Here is a 27929-nt window from a genome sequence, read left to right as displayed (position 1 = left end):
GTTAACAGTTGAATCTCTCATTTTCTCATGAATCGTCCAGGTAACCAGAGGCATTTTCGGTGAGCAGGTAGTTGCGTGATTCAAAATAAATACTTTTCGTATTTGTCATTTAAAATTTTTTTACTATCTAATACGATCCATAGAAATTTAAAGCGAAATATTGTTACCGAAATTGTGGATGATTTTTTGTATACATGAATGTGAATGCACGTATTTTAAAGTTTACACTCCTTCCGGCTGACCGTAGCGCCATTTTCACGTATATAACGTGACTTGACTTTAGTTACAGCATTCATTTGCTAATAACTGAAAAAGTAGTCTAAGAGGCGTCGTCTGCAATGCCTTTGAACATGAATTCAGGTTAAGTGTAGTGAAAGTTGTCTTCATATCGAAAAAAAATAACATCTGAAAAATACTGAGATTAATAATTCTCTAGTTGGATATACAGGCAAATTTAATCCGGGTATTTAGTTTTTATTAATTTTCTTTATGTAAATTGCCCTTCGTCTAATCTGAAAATTTCAATGCTACGAGCTAATAAGTTTATAGATAATAAAATTCCTCTAAGAAAGAACGGTCTAGCGAGAAAAATGCGTTGTTTTAATGCTATGCCTTAGAAGTATGAATTCCTCTATTTACAATATGTATATTTTTCATCGCCGTTTCCCTCAGCTTCAGTGGAGTATTACATTACTCTTTTTGCGTCCACGGGACGATGGATTTTGCATCTCAAATGCGGTCACCCCAACGGTTTTTCGTCATGTCCCCAGACCGCACATGTGGCGCCACTGCTGGGTGCGAAATTAAAATTAGAGCTCAGTCAATGGCTGGGTCACGAATCCTATCACAGCTCTGGTCAGGCAGTTTCTAATCGCGACCAGAGATCATCGTCCCCTCGGTCAAACAATGAGGTCGGTCGTGTCTGCATAATTCAAACCCGGGTCAGAAGCTTCTATATATACCCTTCGTACCTAATCGTTAATTTCACCACTGTAATTCAATTTCTGTTGACATTTTATTGAAACTTTTTATCCTGGAATTGGTTACCAGTCTTGTTTGGGTAGCACTTTCTGATACATTTGGTTTCTGTGGCCACGATTTACGCAGTAATCCAGCTTTTTCTACTAGCCGCCTCTCTTCGAATGCAAGCCACACCTGATTATAAGCTGCACCTCTTTTTTTTAGTACCGGAAAAAAAATTGTTCACGCACCCTTTTTAGTGTCTCCCGTCATAGCAACACGAGAGAAAAGAATTCCGTTGATTCAATTTATGAAATCGCTGCAATAAAAAATTAAGATAAGCACTTTTCAATTCATCTTTCTACAATAACAGAAAAAAAGATGGTCAAACGATACGATAAATTCTCTTTGCTCGTGCCGTTATCATTGGGAATTGTTTACAGCCTTCTTTATCGGGCTGCGAGACGCGTCATACATAACTATCGATGTGCCGAGTCGGTTGTGTCTGTGATGTCGATTACCGTTCACCATTCATGTAATTGAGTCAATCGCGAATGGCCGATCGTCGATCACTACTTATGCTAATCACAACTAGTGGCAATTATGAGGGGATGTATCCCCCCCAAATTCTCAGAGAAATCAAAAGATTATTTAAAAATCTTGTCTGGATTTGAATAGTAATAACTGCATCTGCTTGTAAATTTAAGTGCCAAAATGATGTAAAATGCACTTTCAGGCATGTTATTTTTCAAAAGTTTTCCTGAACTCCCCGTTTCTTGGGGGGGGGGGGGGCTAGCCCCCATTAACCCCCCTCATCCCCCTAAAGCATAATCCTAGTTACGCCACTGATCACAGCCGATGCCATTCGCGACCGATGGAACTGTATGAACGGCCATGACCAGTATCAACATGTATCTCTACCGACTTCGGTTTCGAATGATGACGACCGGCATCGGTGATGAGTGACCGATGAACGAAAGCGGTCCCAAACGACCTCTAAGATTGTAGCGTTCGTCGGAGTGATTCCATTCATCAATCGGTCCCAAAAAAAGCATATCAATCGCGCATGTCGGCCGCTCATGACGACCCAACACTAGAGAGAACACACTGCTGCCTTTGCCACTTCCCGTTTCCGTTTGCGTTGAGTGATTTTACTTGAATATATATGGGATATTTTTGCTTTTAGGGTTAGTCGCAGTGGTGGTTAATGGAAAATAGATGATATGGAAGGAGTTTATTTTCAGAATAAAATGTCTAGGAATTAATTATGGTGCTCCTTATTTAGGAAAATTTACTTTCAAATTTATTCTACGGCCTGGAAAATTCTTTCTACTGATCGGAATTCCCTCTGATGCTTCTGTTCCTGTTGTAATTTCAGTGGAGAAATAAATCGCCTGTGATTATTGAAGGTAGTAAAGACTGTTCTGGAAATCTCTATTCGATTGGCTGGGTCCTTGCCAAAATCTTGTCTTTCTTTATAGCCTTTCACCATTCTGTTCTCCGATTCAATGCAAAAAAAGTCTTTCCCCAAGAGGAAAAGGATTTGGCTTTTCTCTATTTTATAAGGATTCCACTCAAAAAGAGTTCGTGATGTGTTCAAACTGATTATAATCTTTCTCGGGTATACATTTCCCTTAAATTTCGACTTCATGTATTAGAACACCATGTTACCAAGTATATTAAAATCGACTCTATGTATATTTCAAAAAAATTCCTCCGATCATATTTAGATTTTCTGAAAGATTATGGATTTTATCCCATATTCCACACGGAAATTTCGGTGTAAACAGAAAAACAGTGAAGTTGATAGTTTGAGGCGTTACTTCATGGAATTTATTCATATTGAATGCAAATTAAACTATGTTATTCCACATAAAATATTTATTAGATCACTACCATGGTTTCAACGCACTGCGTCATCCTCAGGATGAAACCATAGCAGTGATCTAATAAATATTTTATGTGGAATAGCATAGTTTAATTTTCATTCAACTCAAAGAAAAATAGTGGAAAAAAAGTTTCTCTTTGTTTTTCAATATGTGCAAACGTAGGTCTTTTAATGCTGAATATTCAATTGAAATCAGCTAATGGCCAGTTGTAGACAAAAAATATTTCCTTCTGTGCTTTCTATTAACATAATGGTGACTCATGGATATTTTTATCGGTAATGGCAAATCCCGGGTGAGACTTCGGACCCCCCCAAATAAAATCCTCGAAGTGCAAGGTGGCCCAGGGGAAGTAAATCGCCCCCTACCCTGATTGTGTGAAGTTCACACCCCTGTGGCCTAGTCCGGGGTGAGCTCTACCATCGCCTAACCAAACCAACCTTCGGGTGGAGTCACTGAGTGAGTGTGAATGGCAAACTTAGCCTATTAGGTACTGAGAATTTCATGGTTTGACCTTTAATTTCTTCTCGTCATTAAGGTCCATGTGACCTTTACTCCTGCATTTTTGATTAGCGATTGCATTGTGACCCCGTCAGAGGCGTGAATGCCCTTTTTCTCTATTGAATGATCTGCCCTAGATAGGCATTCTTGGGTCATCGCTTTCACGGAAAATATTTACTAAGGTCCCCATTCTCTTCACCTTGGTAGGCATATTGTCATTGCAGCCTTCTCGCCTATGAGTGGATTTCTTCGCCAATCTGGGCTCTTTTTTGTGAATTTCAGGGTCGTATTTATCGCATGGGACATATTGATATCCCTCATGGGATCCTTTGGTCAGTAGCCCAACGCTCCACCGAGGCCAACATGCTCCATTGAAAGCCAATTACGTAATAATAAATATAAAAGAAAGATAAAAAACATGTTTTCTCCAAAAGCAGTATAAAATGCTCTACAATGTTAAAAAAAATGTTTTCATTACTCGGAGAGCATGGCGTGGGTGCTGATCAGGTTTAAATATTGATATTGCGTACCAATCCTCGTCCGTCTGTCTTCCTCAAATATCACCCGGCTTATATAGCCGGAAAAGGGCCAGCTGCCGGTGCTTATACGTACAATACCGCCTCATCAACGGCGATGAACGTGAGCAGTGTGCTTACACTGGGAACATATGACGATACAAGTGTAAAGGGACCAGTATAACCTTCCCAGTGTTAGTGAGGGAGAATGAGAAAGACAGGCTTCTAGCGAGCGCGTGCAAAAGCACACTAAAACTAGTAGAACTAAACCTAGCAGACATCGGACGAATATTTTGAAATTATAAGCAACAATTTTTTATGAATATTAACATTTTATCTTGCATTGTTATGTACTTCTTTTGCTCTTTTTTATTTATTAATGGCTTTTCTTCATTTTTTACATATATTTTCCGATTATTTTCCAATTATTATATTGCCAATCCTCACTCACCTATCAGGCTCTTCTACACTAATTTGTAATAAGCCTTAACGGCACCCATGCTTTATTCTCCGAGTGATGAAAAGTTTTTTTTTTACTTTTTTGCGCATTTTATAGTGTTTTTGGTGAAATCGCGTTCTTTTTTATCTTTTTTATTTCATTTTTATTTTCTACTCTCTAGTTTTGCATCTTGTTATCGAATGAACCAGAGCTGTTGAGAAATTTCTGCCAAAAATATTTAACTAATGCCATATGTTAGGAAAATTAACTCTTTTTCCAAATGGAAATTTAGTTAATTAATTAGAGCACATTGGTACAAAATTTCAAATGTCTGATTATTGAGTACTGTGTTGGTATAATGTGTGTGTAGGTATAATATGGTAGAAGGTATAATATTTTTATCAATGGTGGGATCGAAAAGTATTCTCCGGAAAAGTTATAAATACTGCCAAGAAAAAACGCTTGTGAATTGTAATAGTGTTCGCAGTAATTTTCTGATAGTTCTTGAAAGAATAATAGATGTCGTCCAGCTCGCTCTATAAACGCCCCAGAACTGTGAAGCTAATTTTTCGTTTTGTAATGAATTTTAAGTTTCGCTAATTTTTTTCCCTAAACTATTCTTAACCCTTTGCGGTCCATTTTTTTCAATTCAAATGGACTGGTCAAAATTATTTTCTAGAAAAAAGTAATAATTCGCAGGATTCATTGGTGCCTTTAAAATGTTTTATTTTGCTGTTTGAAGTAAACTTCCACTGACTGTAATATTATGCTATGGGTTCAATTAAAGAGTTTATTATATAAAAATTATCTATGTGTGACATCTCTTGAAACATTGCCCTTGTATAATCCCCTTATATAATCTCGTGATGTTGAGCTCAACTCGACGTTGGACCTGATTTTAGCTCGAGGCCTGTCGTGCCAGCCAGCGGCGCAGCGAGGGGGGTTTTGGGGGATAAACCCCCCCAGAGCTCCGAGAATTTTTTCAGCTAAATCCATTTTACTTAATTCAATTAGTATTAGTAATGTAATTACTATTACTAATTAATAGTGTAAGAATTAACAAAATATCCCTCAGAAACCCGTAAAACTCACCATTTTAACCATTTATCTTAAAAAAATTCTGGGGGAGGGCCCCCGCACCTCCCGCATACCCTGGCGGGTATTACATACCCCCCAGATCCCCAATTGTAGTTGCTCCTAACCCCCCCCCCCCTAGCCTTAATTCTTTGATGCGCCCCTGGCGCCAGCCTCTGCGTTAGACCCCAGAAAGTTAAGGTGTCCTCACGTGTATCCCTCGGTCACCGCCCCTTCGTCTGCCTGGGGTCGTCTCCCGCCGAGAGAGAGGTCATTGGGGCATCGGCAGCTGAAGAGGCAAGCCCTTCCGTAGCGGGCGACTTCGGCCCAGCCGCGGAACTCTTCCCAGCTGCTGCGTTTATCGATTCCGGAGGAGAGCGCACGGCTTTCGCCAAAGCGAAGGAGAGGGTGGGCACCGGGGATGGCGATAGAAACTAAACGAAAGTCAAAACCAGTAAAATTTCAATAGTTTCGTACCCGGGAGCGAAATGTAGAAACCAAGCGTAATGGATTTAAACCCTGGGAGATAAACTCAGGGTCGAAACGAAATCGGAGTCAACACTACTTCGGGTCTAAAACTGAAGTAAAACTATGTGACGAAACGAAACTCAGATAATGTTTTTGCACCGCAGGGACCACGTGCTTCACCTTCAAACGGTTTAGTTTCGACCCACACACCGAGTACGAAGTTTGGTTGAATGAGGTAGAGATTCGGCCTAGCGCTATTAGATGTTTGACCGCTATTAGATGGGGCACTCGTATTTTTACCAGGGATGGCAAGCGAAACTAAACGAATCCTGGTTCTTCTTCTCTCCAAGGTAGGCGGTCAGCTAAAAAAAGTATTCCGCGATTGGGATCCTTTGCTTTTCGACGCGCGGCCCAGCGCCAATTCCGTGAGTTACGCATTGGACCAAGGCCCGAAGAAGTGGGAAAATTTTTAGACCCGCCAAGGAAAGTAAACAATGTGAAAGACACAGTGAGCGGTCGACCTCCAGCAGTTCTTGGGAAAATAGAGAAATGGCAAATATAAGCGTGGTTTTCTCATTCAATTTATCATTTCACGTGATCAATATGCGTGCAGTGCTTCTTCGGTTCGCGTCTGCGTGAAATGTCCATTTTTTTTTCCGAAGTAACATTCCGATATCTACGTCACAAATTGTAATATGGGTTGCATACCCCCAGGGATGAATGAAAATGAGTAGTTTACTCTGCTCACCCATCCACAGGATCAACATCGATCTGTCCCGAACGAACCATCTGCAATTTGGTAATTAATGTATTCATTGGTTCTGATAGTTTCTGATAAAGTATTTAAATATGTCAATATTTAATTACTCATAGTACAAATTTAAATATTTAAAAAAAAATCTTGGGTTTCCTTTTTAGAGGCGACCTTCGCCAATACCGAAAATGAGACCATGCCGCAGCGCCGTCACCAACTCAGCTGAAAACAAGATACATGTCTCCCAGAATATACTCAGTACCAGAAAAATACTCTTTATTCATTCTGCATTTGTACTTTTCAATCCTTGGGTTTCAGTTTTTAATCATTGGTGACCACCACACCAGCATGGACCGGAAGTAGTATTTTCAAAAGTTTTTGAGAAATACCCGCAGACTCAGTCTAATGCGATTCTTCCCCCCTCCAATTGAACCCCCAAAATGCATTTTGCCGAATCTTCCTAGTAGTTCTAGGTGGTATTGAAAATTCATTATCGATATTTTTTTTTATTTTGAAAATTGTCCATTACAAGATCTAAAATTGATTAATAATGAAAAACACTTTGCTACTTCCACAAAATTCACAGTTTCTATTTTATTGCCGGTTTCGGCTATTACACCATTTTCAAATACATCATGTATTTGAAAATGGTGTAATAGCCAAAAGGGATAATAAAATAGAAACTGTGAATTTTGTGGAAGTAGCAAAGTGTTTTTCATTATTAATATGGAGCCCATCCACCACGTAAATGCTTCAAGTTTAGATTCGATCTAAAATTGAGACGATAACTATCACATTCTTAAGCCGGATAAAAATATCAGAATATTTTATCGCAATATAGATATACATATATGACCTAAATGTTGCATACCAATTGAAACTCATGACTTATGACCAGATAAAATCGCCTGACAAAAAATTTCAATTTCACAGATGACGTATTGTGATTTTATAGGGAGGCGATATAAATGGATAATTTTTCATGATGTTTCATTGTGATACTTATCTTAATATTATTATCAGCAGCAATACATATTTTGATTTTGATTCCTGGCGATATATCACGATTTTATCAACAAATTCATTTAGCCAATGACAGAATTTCACTATTGAATTCCCTATGACTTTAAATATTATGATATTTCCCAATATTTCCATTGTTTGCACAACCCTACTCCCATGAAATTCTCCCCACCACCTAGTATATTTCTGAATCTTCCTAACTGACTGACTGACTAAATTGGACCCCTTTTCTTTGCAGTCTTTTGCAGGCGGTGCATTCTTCCGCCGGCAACCGGATGCCCCCACACCCCACTCGGCGAGGGCGGTGACACCGCTTGGGATGTACCTGGGGGCAGCCGCTGAGGAGTCCATGGCTCGAGATGCTCGACCCAGAGGAGACGATGCCGACTCCCTCAGGAGCTTCGGCGCCAGCAGTATCTGCAGCAGCATCGCCTCAGTGGACCGATGGAGTGAGTGCAAGTGCTAGCTATTATGTGTTCCAATAATATTTTTTGGCGCGAACGAAAGGCTGGCTAAAGCACTCGACCGGAAATCGGGGGATCTGGGTTCGAATCCCGGTCAAGGCGAATGATTTTTTTCTCTGTGGATCTTTCGCACGACTGTGCATTGCGGGTGACTCCCGTAAAAGTTATCACCGCGGCTAGTCCCGGTATACTTTAAACTAGTCTAGAGCGAACACCTCTTTGTGTTCTATGTCCGGGCCTGCTCTCCGGCTGTGGCGCTGTGCGCACGATTTGGACTGCTTGTGGCATCATATGCTCAGCAGTCCAGCAACATCTTGTCCGGTAGTGTCCGAAAATATCCACAGAGAAGAATGACGCCTCGGTAGCTTAACTGGCTAAAGCACTCGACCGGAAATCGGGGGATCCGGGTTCGAATCCCGGTCAAGGCGAATGATTTTTTATCTGTGGATCTTTCGCACGACTGTGAATTGCGGGTGACTCCCGTAAAGTTATCACCGCGGCTAGTCCCGGTATACTTAAAACTAATATTTTTTGGATTCAGGGTTAAATAAAAGCAATTCTGACCTTATGTTTTTGTTAGCAGGACTCCTGTTATGATGTATGTGGGCTTTTAAATTTTAATAGGTCATTTTTATGTCCATTTTACATCGATTTTAATTTGCAACTGAGGTGTCGAATTAGATTATTACTGTTAGGAACTGAAAACTCGCATGCATTATGCACCTGTTACTTCCCTTTCTTTGGAAATAACCTGATGAAGGAGTATTTCTCCATTCTATTTCACAAAATTTGTGACCAAAATGTCTAGATAATTCAAATAAATGCGCAAGTTACTGGATATAGCATGATTTGCTCGCCAATTTTCACTGATTGTTCAAATGTAACCATTTAATGTTCCGCTCCAGCTATGGTATTATCATGTTTTAGAATTTACTTTTACTTTGAGTGGACTCCATGTTTTAATGATCATAACATATATAATATTCCCAAGAATGATAAACTTTCAAGTTTGAAGCAGCAATAACAAATATTTCCGAAGCCATTTTTATCTAGTAGTACATTTCCTGTAACTTTTATTTACCACCATGATTGCATTCTACCTAATTAAGCCTTAAAAAAACTCGGTACCCATTTTTTTCCAGCCTTTATATCAACTCACCAACCTGTCTGTTTGTTTGTCTGTTTGTCTGGTACAAATCTTGTAACTCAAATTTGACTCACTTCCTGTGAAGCAAAAACGCTGAAATTATGCACACTTCTTCATTTCCGATGACAATACATGAAAATATAACTTTTTCTCTCCAACCCCCCTTTAACCACCCCCCAGTCAACCTATAGCCCCCCAAAACATGTTTTTGATCTAAGAAGTTCCAAATGGTCGATTTTCGTGTTTTGCGACCACAGTAAAAGTTATCCACTTTAGGCATATCCACATAGTAGGCATTTAAAAGCATAGGGGTGGCATTTTGAAACATATGGGGCTTACCATTCACTGAAAATTTAATAAATATAGTGACTTTTTTAATACGTCACTTTTGGTTTTTCGGGGTCACTGAGTTTTTTTGCTTTGTGTCATATATAAACGTTGCTCATCCCCTGTAATCTAAATATAAAGGCTGGTTTTTAAAAAAAAATTTTTTATAAGAGCTTATTTAGTCAGGAATGACCCTCCTAGCCATTCTTAAAATGTCTATCATGTTGAATGTGTAAGTACTTGGAAAGGGTACATATTGTGTCTTATACAATATAGCTACTATTACTTAACTGGGAAAAAATCCTGTACTTCCAGGTATCACTCCAATTGGTCCTCCTGGGCATTTTGCAAAGAATGGGACCACTTACAGTGGCCGTCAAAAAAAGTATGTGATGCATTGCTCTCCACACTTAGATGGGAATGAGGAAACATATTTAACTCCTACTCAAAGGGCTGTTCGGCAAATTCGTAAACTAAAGGTAAGAACACAGTGTCTAAATATTAATTTTTTTTTTTCTAAAACCAACTTCTTAGTTAAATAGAGGTATCAAATTATCACTACTGGGTGCTGAAGGCTTTTTAGTCTACAGTGAGTTTTTCGAGTTAATTTCAATATTCTTTATTTTGAATAAGATATGCAATTGAGAAACATACAGATTTTGTATGAATTTGAGGGTGGATCGAAGCACTAATTATTACCCCTTTCTCCACTGAGAAACGTAAAATTTAGCCTTCATCATGTGTACATAGTTTGCTTAACCTCTCAAGCCTGACTTCAAATAGAACCATCCAATCCCTGAGCTCTTTTGTATGTTTGATGTTCAAAGGCTCAGTAGTTGATTTATTTATAATTTCTTAGTGAAAATAAAATTTCTTAAAGACCAGAAGAAGGCAATCTTGAAATATTAACCAAGAATACATTATTATACATATATTTTTTTGACCAACACCAAAGAAAACTAAACAGTTGTATCTAATAAATAGTGGTTAAGAGTCACATTAATGAATGAATCAACTATTATTTAATTAAAGCTATGATTGAATTTAACCTTTGCTTGTATTCCTTTTTCACTTCTACAGGTTATCCTCAATCAGGCTAAGAAGGAAATAGAATCCAGGGATGCAGAAATTGCTCGACTGAAAAAGGAACTTCTGGCATTGAGGCATGGAAGTAGCCGGAATGACTGCAGCCACCGAAGCCAGGAGGGCTCATCAACGCACCATGACGAGGAAATGGCCATTGTTTACATGGGCAGTGAATCTGGGGACTACAGTGACCGACATGACGACGTGGAAGTCCTGGTGGGAGTGCTTGCTGACATGGATCGGGTTCTCGAGGATGACAATGCCATCCGACTGGCTAACCAGCAAGCTGCCGAAGAGAGGCTGGGTAGGATTGGCAACCACGATCCACCCTCGTCCCTTGCCGATTCAGGCCACTATGAAGACCTTGTTTCCTCGTCAAGTGTTCAATCTAAAGAGTCCCTAAGGCTGTCTCCTGGGGGTGATGAGGACTTCTTGGGTGGGAAGACGTTGTTGGAGGAGGATCCTGAGGAAGTGGTGAGGGCGAGGAGAGAAGAGGTGGAAGAGGAGCTGCAGCGGGAAAGGAGACGGAGTGCCCAGGCCATTGTTGATCTCAAAGAAACTCATAGGGCAGAAATGAAAGCTTTAACGGACAAGCTGAATGAAGTAGAAGAAAGGTATAGCACATTAGCAAATGTAGTATGAGGGATGTCCTTAAAGTAAGAGTACTGAATTTTTCTCTAATATAAAAAAGAAATTTTTTAAAAATTACATGGTATTGAAGGTGCATCTATGTCACTTATTTTTCCATGTAGTAGACGTCCATTCTATGCACATTTTAAGCCATGGCGGAAGTGGTTTCATTCCCTCCACATAGAACTCTCCCGCCATCTCCTTTGTCCACTTTCAGACGTCTTGCTTCACCTTGTCATCAGTCAAATTTTTTTTTCTACCAATGTGTGTCTTCAGGAAGGCAAAAAGATGAAAATGTGAAGGCGCCAAGCCAGGGTTGCTTTAAATGTCCCATCCAAACCAATTCAATAATTCCTTCTTCAATAATGAACCTTATGACAGTGCGTACTCGCCGGGATTTCTTATCCACAGAAGCGGTCACTACTAACGAAGGTCGCCAGTGCCTGTGTTGTTCAGAGACTACCCCCACTACCACGGAGTGTGGCCAACTATTGAAAAAAGTCCCCACAGTGTGAAAGCTAAACAGTGCTATTACTTTTTGGACATACCTCGTTTTATGGAATGAAAAACTTAGTTAATTCCTCTGTTACTCAATTCTCACTTCCAATTCCACTGAAACGGAGATAAGTTTCAGCCACTATGAGGCATTGTCAGGGGCGCCGACTTATAAAAAATATTGGGGGGGGCCATATCGGAGGTCTTGCCCCAGGAAGAGGTTAAATTGAAAGCGTGTCGCAGGCTGCTCGACAGGCGACTCGCAGCACCGAAACACTACCATGATTCACAACACTTGATTCAGTTAACCTGCTTAACCTTATAATTATTTGTTTCAACACTCATTGTTGAATTTATTTTAAAAGGTAACTATCGTCAAGCATGGGAAATAAAAATCCATATATTTTTGTGATTTCACAAGGCATAATATAACTTAATTATTTTCTTGAATTATTGAGGGGGCTCCGCCCCCTTCAAACGAATTTTTGAGGGGGCTCGGGCCCCCTCAGGCCCCATGGAGTCGGCGCCACTGGGCATTGTCAGAAATCCATATGAGCTAGTCATTATGATTTGTGTTATTGGTCAAATCTGATCGAAGGCTATGGAACTGACACAGTTTTTGTTTCATTTTTCCTGTGTTTCATGTCAATTAAGTATCCTTACATATAGTTTCTGTAAGGTGAAATCAAAGAAATGATGCTCAGAGCTAAATATTTCTTCTACTGGGTTCATAATGAACCCGTAGAATCCTAGCTTTTTATGAACAAAACACCTTGTTTTAATTTTACAATGTGTATTGCTTGTTTTCTCCGCATTATTTTCAACCTTTACCTTGGTGGGTTGGCAAAATGGAGAACTTTTTTCTGCATAATTATTCTTTATTCACAATTAAAATATGAAATTTTATTTCTGTACAGGATTCTCTCTAGAAAAATTCCCTTCCATAGATTGTTGGTCTAAAATAATTCTTGCACATTTCTACTTTGCTTGAAGCATGTCTGTTTTGTGTCTATGCCCAAAAATATGGAAATTCAGTGGATTCATGAAAAAATCATTATTACTTTTTGAAGAGAGACATGAACAGATGTTAAGTTTGGTTGTGAGGTGAATATAATAATTATCATAAGTCAACAATCCAAAGATAGGTGTGATGTGGCTCTCCACATTGTTGTCCTAAACTTACCACATTTATTTTATACATCCTTAATTACCTTACCTGTGATACTCGTTTTTGGCCTTCCTTGGCCTTTTTTCTTGTCCTCCTTCTGGTCAGCTATTGTCTTCATCAGGCCATCAATCCTTATGATTTCGCTGTTTTCTCATCTTTTACCTTGGGCTTTTAGTAGATTTTGCTCCTACCCCTCTATGGAAAGCCTCCTCAAACATGCTTAAATAAACATGCTCCCGATCAAGTGGCGTAACTTTGGGGGGATAAGGGGATAGATCCCCCCAAAGCAAACTACATATTGTCTAGTTTTGAAATATAACAACTGCATCTCGTTATAGTTAAATTTTTAGTTCCAAAATGATGTACAGTGAGTCCTCGTTTAATGTCACTTACCGTTCCTGAAAAATGTGATGATAAACGAAATGACGTTAATCAAAGTATAATATCCCATAGGAAACAATGTAAAAAGTGAATATCGGCTCCTAGACCTCACAATTCCTACGCCAAAAAAATGTTAGCGTATCATATCTGGGGAATTTTTTACGGTGGGAATGCCAAACTATCGCATAAATACGAGTTCCTGTATTCATCGACGACAATAGCAGCAGTGAGGTATATCCTTCTCCATTTTTGTATCTTCCAGCATTTGCTTTTCGGCTTCGCTACGGTGGTCGCCCGGGCAAGCGTCGCCTGGGCATCATCATCACTGAAACATCGTCGCAGTTACAGGAACGAAAATTATTGTGAACTCGGCAAAAAAGTGACGGCAAAATCTCTGAGTTCTACATGGAAAAATGCCTTGAAATCACTTTTTAGGTTCCTGAAAACCATTAGGTCAAGTAAAACCTTGCGCACCTACGTAAGAATTCATTTTGCAGAAATTTTTGCAAAAACCGTAATCGCAATTAAGAATAAACACACCGTTTTACACTTTGCTTAGACTGACTGTATTACCGCCCACAAAACGAACAACCTGCAACGCCCGCCGCTTCGCCTTTTTTTTCGCGCAAAATTTAAAAGACTTGACGTTATCGCGAAGCATAGGTGCGATAAATGAATGACGGTCTCAAAATTTTCGTGACGTTATCGCGAAATGACGTTAAACGGGGTGACGTAGAACGAGGACTCACTGTATAATGTATTTCCAGGCATGCCATTTTTCAAAAATTTTCCCGGACCCCGTTGCCTGACAGGGGGGGTCGTCACCCCAGGCCGTCTCATCCCCCCTCTCAAAGCATATTCCTAGTTACGCCACTGCTTCATATATAACATCTAATTATTTTTTTCCTTACTTCAATGCAAATACTGCAATGTTGTCAGCATATCACAGCATAATAATTCTTTTCCTGTGGACATTTACTCCTAAACTCTTCTCTTTTAATGTAAGCATTGAATATTGCAGGAACATAGTTTGTCCTTGTCTCATTCATTTCCTGCGTCCTCGCAGCTGAGAGCATATGTTGTTAAAGCTTCTTGATTTTTTTATTTGTACAGTTCTTCAGCCATTGTAGAGTACTCCATTTTCTTTCAAAATTCCTAGAATTGCATTACAATTCCACACTCTCAAAAGCCTTCTCAAAGTCCTCGGTGAGCCTTGGTTTGTTCTCTTCTTAGCTATTATCCTAAAGACCAACGATATTGCTTCTCTAGTGTCCTTGCTTTTCATGATTTGGAATTGGTCTTCAGTGAGACACTCTTCTGATCTTCAATTTATTATGTTCATGTAGATGGACCTTGTTAATTGTTATGTTATGTGTCATGAGACTTACGGTCAAAAATTCATTTTACCTCCCTGTTATTTTTTTAAAATAGGGTTGATGGATTTCTGCTTGAAGTTGCTAAGTATGTTACATACTCAGTGCCTTTGAAAAGGATATGTATTTAACTGGACATATAGTGTGTATCTCCTATCAAGTACCTAGCACAAATGGTTTTGTATCTACCCATCATCTTCAATTCTCTGAAGATAATGCAGAAGTAGTTCAAAATGTCCATCTTCCGGGAAGTTACCCAGTGGAGCACTTAACATGTTGCGTACCGGGGTATTTAACCCTTTCACTGCTGTTCAATCTCCGGAAACCTTCTCCTCACATGCGGCGAAAATGTTAATATGCGTTTCCTGGGCCCATGGAGCAGGTACTTCCAGGATGGGTGTAGAACACCCTCCGAAGGGTCACTAATCCCCGACCCTATCCTCGGCGAACTCACCCTTGCAGGACCGTCTCATCGGCCCTACCAGCGTGGGCCCTACCTCCGGAAAAGTGACCGCTCTGATTGCAATTTGAAAATCAATCAATTAATCCGATCATCGAAATATGATTGTTTTCATTGCACTCCTGCCAATCAAACAATCAAGTACGTCTTTGAACCGTGTTTCTGCGATAAAAAATAACGATTTTGTTAACTTTGCAACAAAACGTGGCTGCGGACCACCGGAAAATGGCCATTATATCAAAGTTAACAAAATCCATATTTTTCATCGCAGAAACACGGTTCAAAGACGTACTTGATTGCTTGATTGGCAGGAGTGCGATGAAAACAATCATATTTCGATGATCGGATTGATTGATTGATTTTCAAATTGCAGTCAGAGCGGTCACTTGTCCGGAGGTAGGGCCCCCGCTGGTAGGGCCGATGAGACGGTCTTGCATGGGTGAATTCGTCGAGGAAAGGGTCCTGGATTAGTGGGTCCCTTCGAAGTGCTTCGGCGAAAGTGCTGACCGCATGGCACGGAGGAAGAAAAAGTACGTCCACCGCAGTCTGCCGTGCGGATGTACTAGGTACGTCCACAGCAGTGAAAGGGTTAAATTCCTAGGTAGGCCGATTCTGGGAAATATGTGCCTATTAGGGTGTAATGCCTTTGGTTTAAACATGGTTAAAAAGCTAATGTTTAGAATATAACTTTACCTAATCAAACGTTATGTTGCATCAATTCATTATGAACAACGAACAACAACTGAAAACGTACAAACGAATACATATTGTGCGCTTTGAAATTGTTTAGGTTGACGCAACTAAATGACGAGAATCTTCGTCATCCGTCCAGAACATTCGGGAAAAAATGACGAGAATTCTCGCCATCCGTACGCAACGTGTTAAAAATGTCTTAACACTCAAAATGTAGTTCGAAATGTCTCAATACTATGTATTTTCCAAAAAGTACCCATTTCTGGGACTTATTTTTTTATCCCAGTTCAGCAAATTTCATTATCCTACACTTTGCATGCATGGTGTTTTTTTTGTCTCTGGTATTTTCAAAAATTCTACTTGTATTTTTCTTTTAGTTCCATTGAATGTTTCTTTGTGATTTATAGCCTTACTTTAATTTCATTCTCAGAGCTGAACAATTAAAAAGTGAGATGGAGCATTGGCAATCCCGTGCCAAATCAGCAGAGGACGCTAATGAAGAAGCACAGAAAACCAAAGAATTAAGTGAACAGAAAGACAAGGAGAGGCAAGAGGCACTCCTTCTCAAGATGTACCTCAAGGGACAGGAAGCTGCTCGATTTGAGCATGCAGATCAGGTATTTAATTTTCATTCATCCACCGTACTATCTTGAAAACACTAGTTGTATTTGTTTTATTAAGTTGAACGAAGAAAATACTCTCTTTCAGTAGTACTGATGAAACCCTCAATTTTATTCTCTTATTTTCCTTTTTTATATGTTTTTTTCATATGAGTAGGATCTTAAAAATATAAATAGATAAGTGGAAGAGGGTTTTTCAATGTATGTATTGCATCGATATGTATTAGCTGAACTGTATTTCATCGTAATTTTGACATGCTGTGGTGGAACCATCTTTAACAACTTTGTATTCATGCGAAATGTGTTCTTCAATATGTATTCGACTTTGAATTTTAACTTTTTATTCGTAATTTGAGAGCAAATTTTACTGTTAAGTAATGAATGGAAGGTGCATGAATGTAATCTTTCCATTCAATTTGACTTTGGTTATACATATGCCTGATTTTGTTATACCTCTTAGCAGGGGCGCAGCCAAAAATTAAGGCTAGGGGGGGTTTTAGGCGCAACTAATACTTTGGGGTGTTGGGGTAAGTGGGAGTTGCGGGGGAGGGGGGGGCTTCCTTCAGAAAATTTTTAAGATTAATGGTTCCAAATGGCGAGTTTTACGGCTTTCTGAGGGATATTTGATTAATCCTAAGACTTTTATATAAGTAATACTAATCCATTAAGTAAAATGGATGAAATTTAAAAATTTCTCTGAGCTCTGGGGGGGGGGGGGGGGGGTTTAACCCCCAAAACCCCCTCACTACGCCACTGCCTCTCAGTTTTCCACTGTTTGTGCATTTCGCATGACTTCAATAGCTCTGCTATTATGGGCTGTAGGGTAATGTTTTTCTGAAAGTGTTGCTACATCTAAATTTCTGGGTATCTTTGTCCTCTTGATTATAAACCAGCACTACCAAGATCACCAGCCCCATTCCTAATGAACATACTCCTCAAAAATGTTGCCATTCCACTTAATACTCAGGTTAACATAAGGGCAGAATCATCTTTAAATTAGATATATTTTCCTCCTGGAGGTGAACAGGTGTCCTATTCATATGAATTATTGATTTTCCATCCGCCGAAATTCTTTAAAATTTCAATTAAATTGCATTTTGAGTGTAGGAAAGACCACTCGTAGTAAACGTTAACTAACATTGTTATCAACCTACAACATTATCCTATAAATTTGTTACATTTGGTGTCATAAGAGATTTTTTTATGAATATCTACTGATGCGTTACGTTTCCTTTTTGCCATAAAGGTTTTGGAGTTTGCGCACAAAGCACCCAGCAGGGTAGCTGTACCTGAGTTGCTTCAACAGTTGCAAGACACTGAAGCCAAACTAGAAGAAATGAAGGTATGTCCGTTGTACTAATGCAGTTTTCGTATTCTTATACTAAGATAAGTGTGAGTTTGATCTAAATCTGCTAGTTTTTAAAGATACAGCTATGTACTCCAGTTATGAGGTTATGACTAGGTTTGCTACAATTTCTATGCTTAGTTTCAGGTCTAGTTACACTTTTCTGGTGGGCAGTTTTTTTTCGAATTTTTATGTTGTCTTTGGACCAGACTCTTATGGTTGTACGTAAGTAATGTTGATCATGGAAAACTTCTCACTGTTTAATGAAACATTTTTGGTAAAATATCGCATCATTAAAAGTTATATGTAATATGAGACTGAATACCAACACCTTTGAAGTAGAAGAAATTTCATGATTCACCAATATTTCAATGCAATGGCTTAGACATCATTCTTTTGGATTAGGCATACACATTGTACATGATATTAGGCTTCATAAAATGGAGGAATAAGGAACAAAGCATAGATATTTAGTCTATCACCGGGATGACTGTAGCTGTATACCCTCCTGCCTTTCGTAAAGGTGCTGAAGATCTTTGGTATCCTTGAGCAATTGGTGATTTATATGCAATTTTATGGTTTTCAATGGGAAGAAAACAGTTTATACCGTAATTATCAGTTAAGAGCCTTATTAGAGCCAAAAATTTCCTTTGATAATAAAAGTCATCTAAGCGTCTGGCTAAAATTGTCATCAGGAACTGGAACAGCTTTAGAAATCTTTATATAAATGCCCATGCATAATGATTTTAAAGTAGGTAAACTATTTATTTTGAATTTATTCAATTTTGCAAGCTCTGTACCTTAGTACTTCATTTGTCACTGCCTATGTATGGCAATGAATTATCATATTGGTAACAGCTTTTGGGTTTTCCTCTGTATAGTTTTGTCTTGAGGCGATGACAGTTCCTCCAACTGTCCTGCTGGCATCTTCAGGCCAGAAGACGATGTTTTGAAATTGGCCATATTATATTGGAGCTCGGGGGGTCATAGATTGGCTCTGATTTTTATCATGTTGTTCATTGTTTGGAGTAGAAATATTTTATTTGCCACTCCATAAATAATTTGGGTTATATTTTTGCAGTAATCATACCCTGCTGTACAAAGTTGTTAAAAATCTTCAGTGGTGATTAAATGGTAATTGGGTAGATAATGAAAGATAATTTCATCTCTCAATATTTAAAACTACGAGTAATAATTATTACTTGTAGTAGGGATGAGTCGATTCCACTTTTTTTCGATTCCGATTCCAATTTCGATTCCTTCAAATCGATTCCCGATTCTCGATTCCGATTCCATCGATTCTTACTCCTTATAGCAGGTGGGATTTTGATTTATCTGTGGTATTGCTGTCATTAAAATTTAGGAATTGAATGAAATAAAATAACTAGGGATGGACAGATCCAGGATTTTCGGAGCCAGATCTTTCGAATCGGATATTTTCGATTCCAAATGCATTTTCGAATTCCTGCCATTAAACAAAGTCATTATTCAAGTTTATTGTGGGTACATACAATCAATGGAATGCTTTTTAGATTTTCATACACATTTTTATATTTTTATAAATTAAAAATTATTTTATGGGCTTTCAAGTTGTTTTTTTTAAAACATCTTTACATACTCAGGGCCTAAACTGTTACGCTTGGGTTTGGAAATGAAAATAGGAAAAATCTTAGGATGAACCACTGACCAGTAGCATAGCGAGAGGACCCCCCAAAATATAAAAACACAATTACTTTCCTTCATAAAAGGAAACAAAATATTAAAAATCATGAATTTACAAAAATGAAAAAAAAATGAATCTCTGAAAAATGAAGTTTTTTCTATTATGAAGGGCGTTAAAATTAGTTTGAAAACCTCTCCTTTGTACCCTGTTGTTTAAAAATTTTCCCCCCTGGTTTTGGATCCCCCCTTAACAAAATTCCTGGCTACCCCTCTGCTATCGACTGAATTCAAATTTTCCTCACACGCGTTTCCCCCGAATTTTACTTTCTCATCGCATACGGACTTGTGTTTCATCCGAAAATGCTTCAGTATGGTGAGGTGGATTTAGCACATCCTCGCAATAATTTACGCCATAGTGCACGCACACTGGATTCATTGGTTCTCCTGTTAATGGAAATGTTTATACACAATGAAAGACATTTTTATTGGTGCATCATTAAATTAAATTGCAACTGCGCAATCAGCAACACAATTAAAAGTATTTAAAACGGTAATAACGTCACGTGCGACGAGGTGCTCAACCGCTCAGCATGAGGAAGGAGTGGGCACCAAAAGCGTGTAAAGGAGAGGTGGAGGGGAAGGAGCAGTGGCGTAGCCAGGAATTTCAATTGGGGGGGGGGGATCCAAAACCAGGGGGGAAAATTGTTGAAAAAACCGGACACTAAATAATCGGTTTTAAACTAATTTTAACACTTTCCCAGAAAGTCACTCTCCTTGCATTTGTAGTCTAGAAACGGAGAATTGAAGCAGGTAGGCCAAAAAAGGTCAGTTGGTGAGACGAGGTAGGGATGAAACACGCTTCAATTGTTTTCGTGTGATTTGATATTTTCCTTAGAAGACAATGATTTTTGGTCCGTGTGATTTCGGATGCGAAAAAAAAACAACAGAGGCACGGGCTGATGGACGGCCGAGGGTGGTTTTCTGAAATCTGCGACATAGTTACTTTTGAAATGCTGAAAATCCTGGCCACGGCTGAAATTCTACTTGCAACCTCTGCGAGAGCTTTCAAACAAAACAGTTCATGAGTAGGACAAGAATCGCATGCGACGGCGCATTCGAAGAGAGAATCGGAAATCTTTCCACTCTTATGGGGCGTTACATTCACTGAAGCTATTATTTAAAATTTCCGATCCAGATCCGATGTCTTCCGCGACTTTGGATCCGATGAAGGGCAATATCCGCGGGTATTTGGATCCGAGGTATTCGATCCGACCATCCCTAAAAATAACAATAGCCGCGGTGGCTATATTCTCGTTTGGCCGTGGTGGCTAAACAATAATGTAGCGTTCATGGCGTCGATACATACCAGAGCAGCCTGGCGGGTGCGCGGTGGCGGCCGAACGCAACCTGTCGAGTCCGCCCGGAGGCCGCGGCGGCTTATGCCAAGCAAGTATCAACTTCCTCAAGGGTTGCATTGATGAAACTGGGCTATACAAACGCGAATGTGTCTAATTTTTTTATTATTGACGCAGGCGCGTGTTAGTCTAAAAAAGTTACTTATATAAAAAAACCGCTCTCAGCGCGTATTTATAAGAAACTTTTTTCACAGAAAAACTCGCTCTCTGCACGTTTTTATTATCATCAGACTTCAAATATCATTCGAAAGTAAAAAAATATATTTCGATCTATTATACTTTAAAATTGGTGGTCCAGATGAATTCTCCGAATGTGATTCATAATCGTAACAATTTGATTTGCCGTGACCAGCGGTTAATAAAAGAACGGAAAACGCATGGGTTGCTTCCCGATCCCGTGGTTTCCAATTTTTTTTCTCTGAGAGTTGCTCATGAACACGAGGTATTTCAGGGTTCGTCGGTTTGTCGCTCTTGCCGACATTTTAATGTTTCCGAGGCCGCTTAGGTATGTTCGTCGCAGCACCCGCGTGCGGGGCGTATCCTCCGCGCGGGCAAGGCTGACACCGCGACCGCTTAGGTGTGTGGCATCATTTATGTCCCAAACTTATAGTCTATGCTCAAAACATTTATCTTCCTGGAATCGATGGAATCGGAATCGACTTTAGGCGATCGATTCTCGATTCCGATTCCGTGCCCGAGAATCGGTGGAATCGAGAATCGACATTTGGAATCGACTCATCCCTAACTTGTAGTAATTAATGTGGAGGGGATCAAATCAGACCACAAAAATAAAATCATCAATTCCTCCTTCAGTCGCAATGAGAAACTATTAAAGTCATAATCATGAGATTTTTCGGCATTTTCAGTTTCAAGTAGCTTAGGTATCTGCATTAAATTAGCAGTAATTTTATACTTACCTTGTGCAAAAGCTGTGGAAGTTTGAATAAGGGGCAATTTTGTGCATACCTGCATCTGACAAGATAAAGCCTAAAGCAACACTGTAATGGGAGTTGAGGTCAAAAGGTTTTTTTTTTTTTTTTTTTTCAAATTTCTCATCAGAACAAGGTTGCAAAGTAACTTTAATGCATTGCCAAGTCTTCAGAAAGCACTATTGTCTATTTTGATGCACTCATTAAAGGATGGTCGCATTCATCCACCGATCTAATCCACTCTCTCTTTACCCACCATTTGTTTTCTTCTATTTAAACTTGACTTAATTGAAATGGTTTGGCTTACATTCTTGTGGAAACATGATCAAAGCAGAAAATGGCTGTTTTGAGTTTCTCTGTCTTCACTAATACTTTGAAGGTTGTGCATGTTGGTTTGAACATTGATGTTATCATTAACAACATAGAGGAAATTAATAACCTCTCTAATATATGACTGGATAACCATACTTATGCATTCTCTTGGTGGAATTTTTTGGGAAATTAACATTCACGCATTACATTTGTTTCATTTTCCATTTTAAGATAATTGCAAAATCCAAACAACATCATGAATAAACAGGGTCTTAAGCAACTCTAAACTTAGTGTTAAGCTGTGCTGAAATTGATACCAATAGTTGTGCAAGTTCTTATGGGTGCTCATGAAAACAGAATGGTGCACATATAAGCATAAATTGCCAAATTTTGTACTCCTCAAGACGACATGGAATATTCTCAAATAAAATTAATGAAAATAATTAGCTGTGCTGAGGGGTCTGGCATAAACAAAATTATGTACCATTTTTAGTGATTTTTTTACCCCATCCTAGCTGTTACTACTGTTGTAATTCTCTCTCTCTTCTCCCTGTGAAAAAAAAAATGTAATAAAAAAATTAAGTTTTCCTCTTTGATGATTGGCTCCATTCCTGTCGCTGCTTTTTAGTGTAGAGAGGTAAAAATCATTTTCATACTTCCTACCCTCATTTCTGACCACTGCCACTCTGAAACCGATTGACAGGCACTTACTCTGTAACCTTTGAGAGGGTGAAAAGAAAAATAGTATGATGTAAAATAGGTACATGGATATCTGCCAGAAATATTTCCTGTATGTTTTCCCCATGATAGGATCATAGCTGTCTGATAAATGGCTTTATATGGTGCCTTTATATTAACTCCATTCCCTACGTCTGCATATGAATAGTTGAATTTACTATGCATTTACTGAGATTTACCTCTATTCTGTACTCTTGGTTCCTCACATGAATGTTGTTTCGGTCCAATGAGAGGATTTCAGGATATATGGGTATTCACCCTGCTAGTTATTCCATACAGCAGACTCCCGATTATCTGGCTGCGGTTTATCCATGTTGTGGATTATCCGTGCATGAGTTAAAATTGCAAATGTGCAAATATTGCCGTGGCCTCACATACAGTTGAATACGACCCAAGGGAACTAGAGATTTCGTCCCACTCAGGCATTTTTACGCTTTGACTGGTTAAGGTCAAACTGGAGAGGGAGTGAATAGTAGTAGTGAAGGTAGCAAGGAAAGTGGAAGTAGAGATAGAAGGAGTTGTAGCTAGGTAATCACTTGCACACACAACAGGGTGGTTTCCTATTATTTTTTAATTGCCTGAATCGAATGATTATTACTCCAAGAGTATGTATTTCACGCTATTAGATTTTTAAATGACGACATCTATTTTTCGCGATTAAATGAAGAGTTAAAATTTTCAAGCGCACGAAAACGCGACGGCTAAGTATGAATGCCGGGAAAACGCCGTGTGCGTCATTCTGGTGCCCGCTGTCGGCGTGTGAGGTGACCTTGGGGCAAGGCTTTGAGCGCTACGATGCAGGCTGCTAGCAGGTAGCAGAGAACCCTGCTAGCAGGTAGCACTTGGCTAAAATGAAGATTATTAATACCTTATCAAACAAAGAAAACTTTCCGACCTGAGTCAGTTTTAATAAGTGATTATTAAGACATGTTTCCCTGAGCTCTGTGCCTCATGCATGCATTGGTAATCTCAGACGATGTAAAACTCCTATCTACTCTTATAGAATCTAGGTCCCTGTGACGTCACGTGGAGTGGCATCGCATGGGCGCCAATCTGGCCTTTTTCAAATGAGGATAAAATTGACCATTGCCATTCGTCTAAACCGGTATTTCTAAAACCAAATAATTTGTGTATTAGGAACACACTAATGGTGGGTATCGAATCGCAATCAATGCCTTTCGTTTTCTTTGATGAAGGAAACTACCCTATTTGCCCTGGTTTCTTATAACCGCTGCTGAGTGAGAGGTGTGATTAGGCACCAGTGCCTTCGCAGAAGTTCTGTGTTTCTATTTTCCAAGCATCGTGGTGAGCAATCGCGCTCAGTGATCACAGATCCGCATCCCGCAGTAGCTGCATCCAGGGCAACTTGTGCGAGACTCGACAACGTGGCGTGGTGCCTGACAGTGTAGTTTCCGACGTTACACATCGGTTTTGAAGCATTTGTGCAGACCACTTTTTTGAATCCTGTCAATGGTACATTGTTTTCGGAAACCAGGTTTTATATGGAGCAGTAGAAATATGAGTTCAATCACGTAATCGCCACGAAAAAGTTTGCTGTCGGGAAAAAAAAGCTCTTACTGATTATGGGAATTGATCGAAAATAACAGACAATGTGCGTAAATAGTAATTGATTGTTTGATTACCTAAATTATGAAAATTGCAGGAAATTAAAGTGAAACTCTGGATTATCCATTTTTTCTGATTATTCGTGCTGCCTCTCCTCTTTGTTGGCCCAGATAATCAGGAGTTTGCTGTATTGATAAATACCGAGGTATTCATAGCTCTTACAATAATTACTGTCCATGATGTCAAAACTCCTGAAATGTGACAGTGAGAGGTAATGCAATTCAAGTTGCAAAGTTTGGATTTTCTAAGGGTTATACTCACCGAAAATCTTAACTATTGGATATGAATACTCATATGGCCCTAAGGTTAGGGGTGGATCTAGGATTTTTGGGGAGGTTTTGAAGACTATCCAGGTTGGTGAGATAGTAGTTTCCAACAATAGGAGGGGAATACAGGTAATGAGGTCTGATAAAGGGACGTACCCTAGTGTGTCCTATTGCTGCATCCACCCCTCCCCTGGGGAGCCCAAATGAAGTGCGAATGAGTGTGTTTGGTTTAATTTTCAAGATAGTGAATGAGTTTTGCTAGTGATAATTGATCTTTTAACATGTTGCTTTTATAATTTAGGCATGAATCTATTCTTTCATAGATGAGAGTAAGATGTTTTCTTTTTCAATGTGAAATGCGGTAACAATTTCTTTTGATAGGTTTCCAACATCTTGATGTTAACAGCTTGAAAATGCACTGGACAATGCATGTGCATTTCTTTAATTTTGCTTTTCATGAATATTTCATTATTCGAAAGAAAATCAAATATATTCCTCTTAGTTATCAGAATTAGTCATCAGAAAAGAGCGAGTTACCTCCTTACCACGTGTAGCATTTTCAAGATTTTTTGTGTCAAAAGAATTTCAGATGGCCAGTATAAATTTTCCTATTATGTTGCTAATGTCAAAAGTTTTTGTTGGATGGGGATGTCCTGCCAGACCTTTTTGGGGATGTCAATTATTTTGTTGTATGTCTTATGTGCTTTTTCTGATGTGCCCTGTGGTAAAATGTTTTGGATTGGGATTTTGGTCAATGCTGGCCTATGCTGTATGATATGAATGTTTAAATTTAAAATTAATAAACTTATATTTTAATTTGATGACATCACCCTTAAGTATGCCTAATCTCAATTGGATCAGTCAGTGGATTTTGAGTCATAAGTGATCAGCACAGTCGATTAATTTACTGCTTTAGCATTACATTATTAATGTTAAGATTAATTCATTCTGTTTAATTAGTCTGTGAAAATCAAGTGAATAGAATTTCACAGTAGCCATAATGCTTTCATTAACCAATAATATTTTTGAATACTTCAAATGGCAGTAATGTCTTTTCAAAGCTGAATATGAGCTCTACAATTAGTTTCCTATCATAGTTTTCTCATATACTGACAGGAGTATGATTTTTTTTGGCGACTCAATATCTTTTGAGGAAACTCTTTTATGTGTACCATTTTGTATGTGTACCTCCATTTTATTTTGTGATTGCATTTTATTTTTTTGGGTAATACATGTGGCTGTCATTTCATGTATCTTTACACTGCCTCATCAGCACTCATGTACACAAACAGTCTCATCATTTTTTTCCCCCTAGTTAAGAGTAATTTCCCATTCAGGTAAGGATTTTATGAAATGATGCGTGTTTTTTTTTAACTCTCTGCTCACTAGAATGTTGTGAAGGATTTATTTTTCTTTTTTTATTAAGGTTGAAGTGACAAATTCCATGAAAGCCATTAACGTGAAAATCACTTGTCTTTTCCTTCACTTTTCTCAATTGTTGGCGATTTAAGTTCACGACTCTGATGGAAAAGGAACCTGCACGGCCTAGCCCCTGCTCAATTCGCCCGATTGTTAACCCTAAGCATTTACTCTCCGCGTCCCAAGCCATTGCCCTGTGGAACATTGGCAGGAGGAAGGTCGGTATTTCCCAGTAGTGGCAATGGCCCTCTGATTTTTACTTTCTTGGATGCCATTGTTGTAATGAATGATATGTATGTTTTGCACAAAGTGACTCTGTAAAGAAAATCTTGGACAAACTAAGTAGCCTTCCGTATTGCCAAACAGTACACCACTATTCGTTTGTGACACATCAATCGATCATGTATCATTTTTGCTTTTATCATTTAGTATATGGCCTATGGGTTCTGCTATGCTGTTTGTTTATTTTAGTGTATGCTGTTATATTTTGGGCGGTATTTTTCTTAAGCTCCTTTATGTGTGTGCTTTTCTGTTTTGGGTGCTGTAGATGTGACAATGGTGAATTTGATGCTTGCCAGTTAATTTTGAATAATATTGGTATTCCTTTTTTTCCATCTTAGCTTGTAAGATTTTATTAATAGTAGGAAACTAACAGAGCATTTTGGAGGAGGAAATGTGTTTTGTTGTAGGGGATAAGATGTATCTTCCCAACATTTCAGGAAGGGTTGAACCTCTGGCTACAGCTTGTGACCTGGGAACGTTTTCTTTGTGTGGGCAAGATTTTTTTACATTTAGGGCCGGTTTTATAATGTCTAGTTAGCAGTAACCGGAACATGATACTGTCGTAACTTTAACTTAAAAATATTTGAAAGTTATAGCAATGAAAAGTAGTTTAGGATAACAATTAATTAAAAGCATGACCTCAAGTGGAAGAAATAGTTAACTCTGCATTATGTGCTTTTTTATGGTATCCTTTAATATGCTCAGAAAAAAATTAACTAGAAATTATAAAATCGACTCTTAATGTTCAAGTGGTGTGGTGGTTCAATTGTTGTAGGTTCTAGGGGTGAGTTGTTCATTTGGACCTCTCTCCATATCTTGGATGCTGAGCATAAAGACCTCAAATACAGAGGCTGAAATTTCAATTTGACCCCTGATAATTATTCCACGTGGTGAGAGTTGGGATGATTGTCGTGTTGTCCACGTGTTGCCTCTAATGGGAGGCAGAGATTAAATAAGAGCAGTGACGATTCCAGAATTTTTCATACTTTTCTAAGAGAATAACAAATTGCCCAAAATCAGTCAGTGCTGTACGTACATTAGGGCGGATCGGAAAAATCTATTTTTTTAAATCCATCTGGCCCAATGAAAAAAAGTTGTGGGATTGACCAAAAATAAGGCTTGAAAAATGTGAGACCTTTAGGTGAACCTCATTAGGCTCACCTATCCTAGCCATTCTTCGGGTTGCATCTCTGAGTGAGTGAGTGAACTCTTTTGCAGATGAGTTAAAAACTTGATGCACGCCTACTGATGGGTCATCGTTTCTCATCTCCTGGGTAGTCGAGCCTTTTCCTCATCTCTAAACAAATACTCATGTTGCATCAAAATTTTTATTCCCATCCTCTATCGTATTGTATATATTTTTGGTGACAAGTTTTATTTGGATGTTACACATTATTGAAAAAATGTACGTATTACCCAGGAATTGGAATCATGGTGTAAACCAGGTGAACTCTGCTTTTTCTGAAATAAA

At 38.8% G+C, this 27929-nt stretch overlaps 1 protein-coding gene across 3 annotated transcripts in view; it reads left to right on the top strand.

The window, feature by feature from the left end:
• Positions 1-27929, top strand: part of LOC124163296 (protein quick-to-court) — a 135043-nt gene that overhangs the window by 99684 nt on the left and 7430 nt on the right. For 2 of the 3 annotated variants that reach the window (XM_046540098.1, XM_046540099.1), the window contains exons 4-9: positions 7859-8069; positions 9874-10037; positions 10639-11258; positions 16275-16461; positions 17711-17806; positions 26269-26394. In XM_046540098.1, the coding sequence (XP_046396054.1) occupies positions 7859-8069; positions 9874-10037; positions 10639-11258; positions 16275-16461; positions 17711-17806; positions 26269-26394 (1404 nt within the window). The remainder of the gene's footprint in view (positions 1-7858; positions 8070-9873; positions 10038-10638; positions 11259-16274; positions 16462-17710; positions 17807-26268; positions 26395-27929) is intronic. The other variant, XM_046540101.1, reaches the window with a different exon arrangement.

The sequence above is a fragment of the Ischnura elegans genome, chromosome 8 (genome assembly GCF_921293095.1).
Source record: "Ischnura elegans chromosome 8, ioIscEleg1.1, whole genome shotgun sequence".
NCBI classification, from domain to species: Eukaryota; Metazoa; Arthropoda; class Insecta; order Odonata; family Coenagrionidae; genus Ischnura; species Ischnura elegans.
Note: the sequence above shows the minus strand (reverse complement) of the source record. Positions and strands in the feature narration are given on the sequence as shown.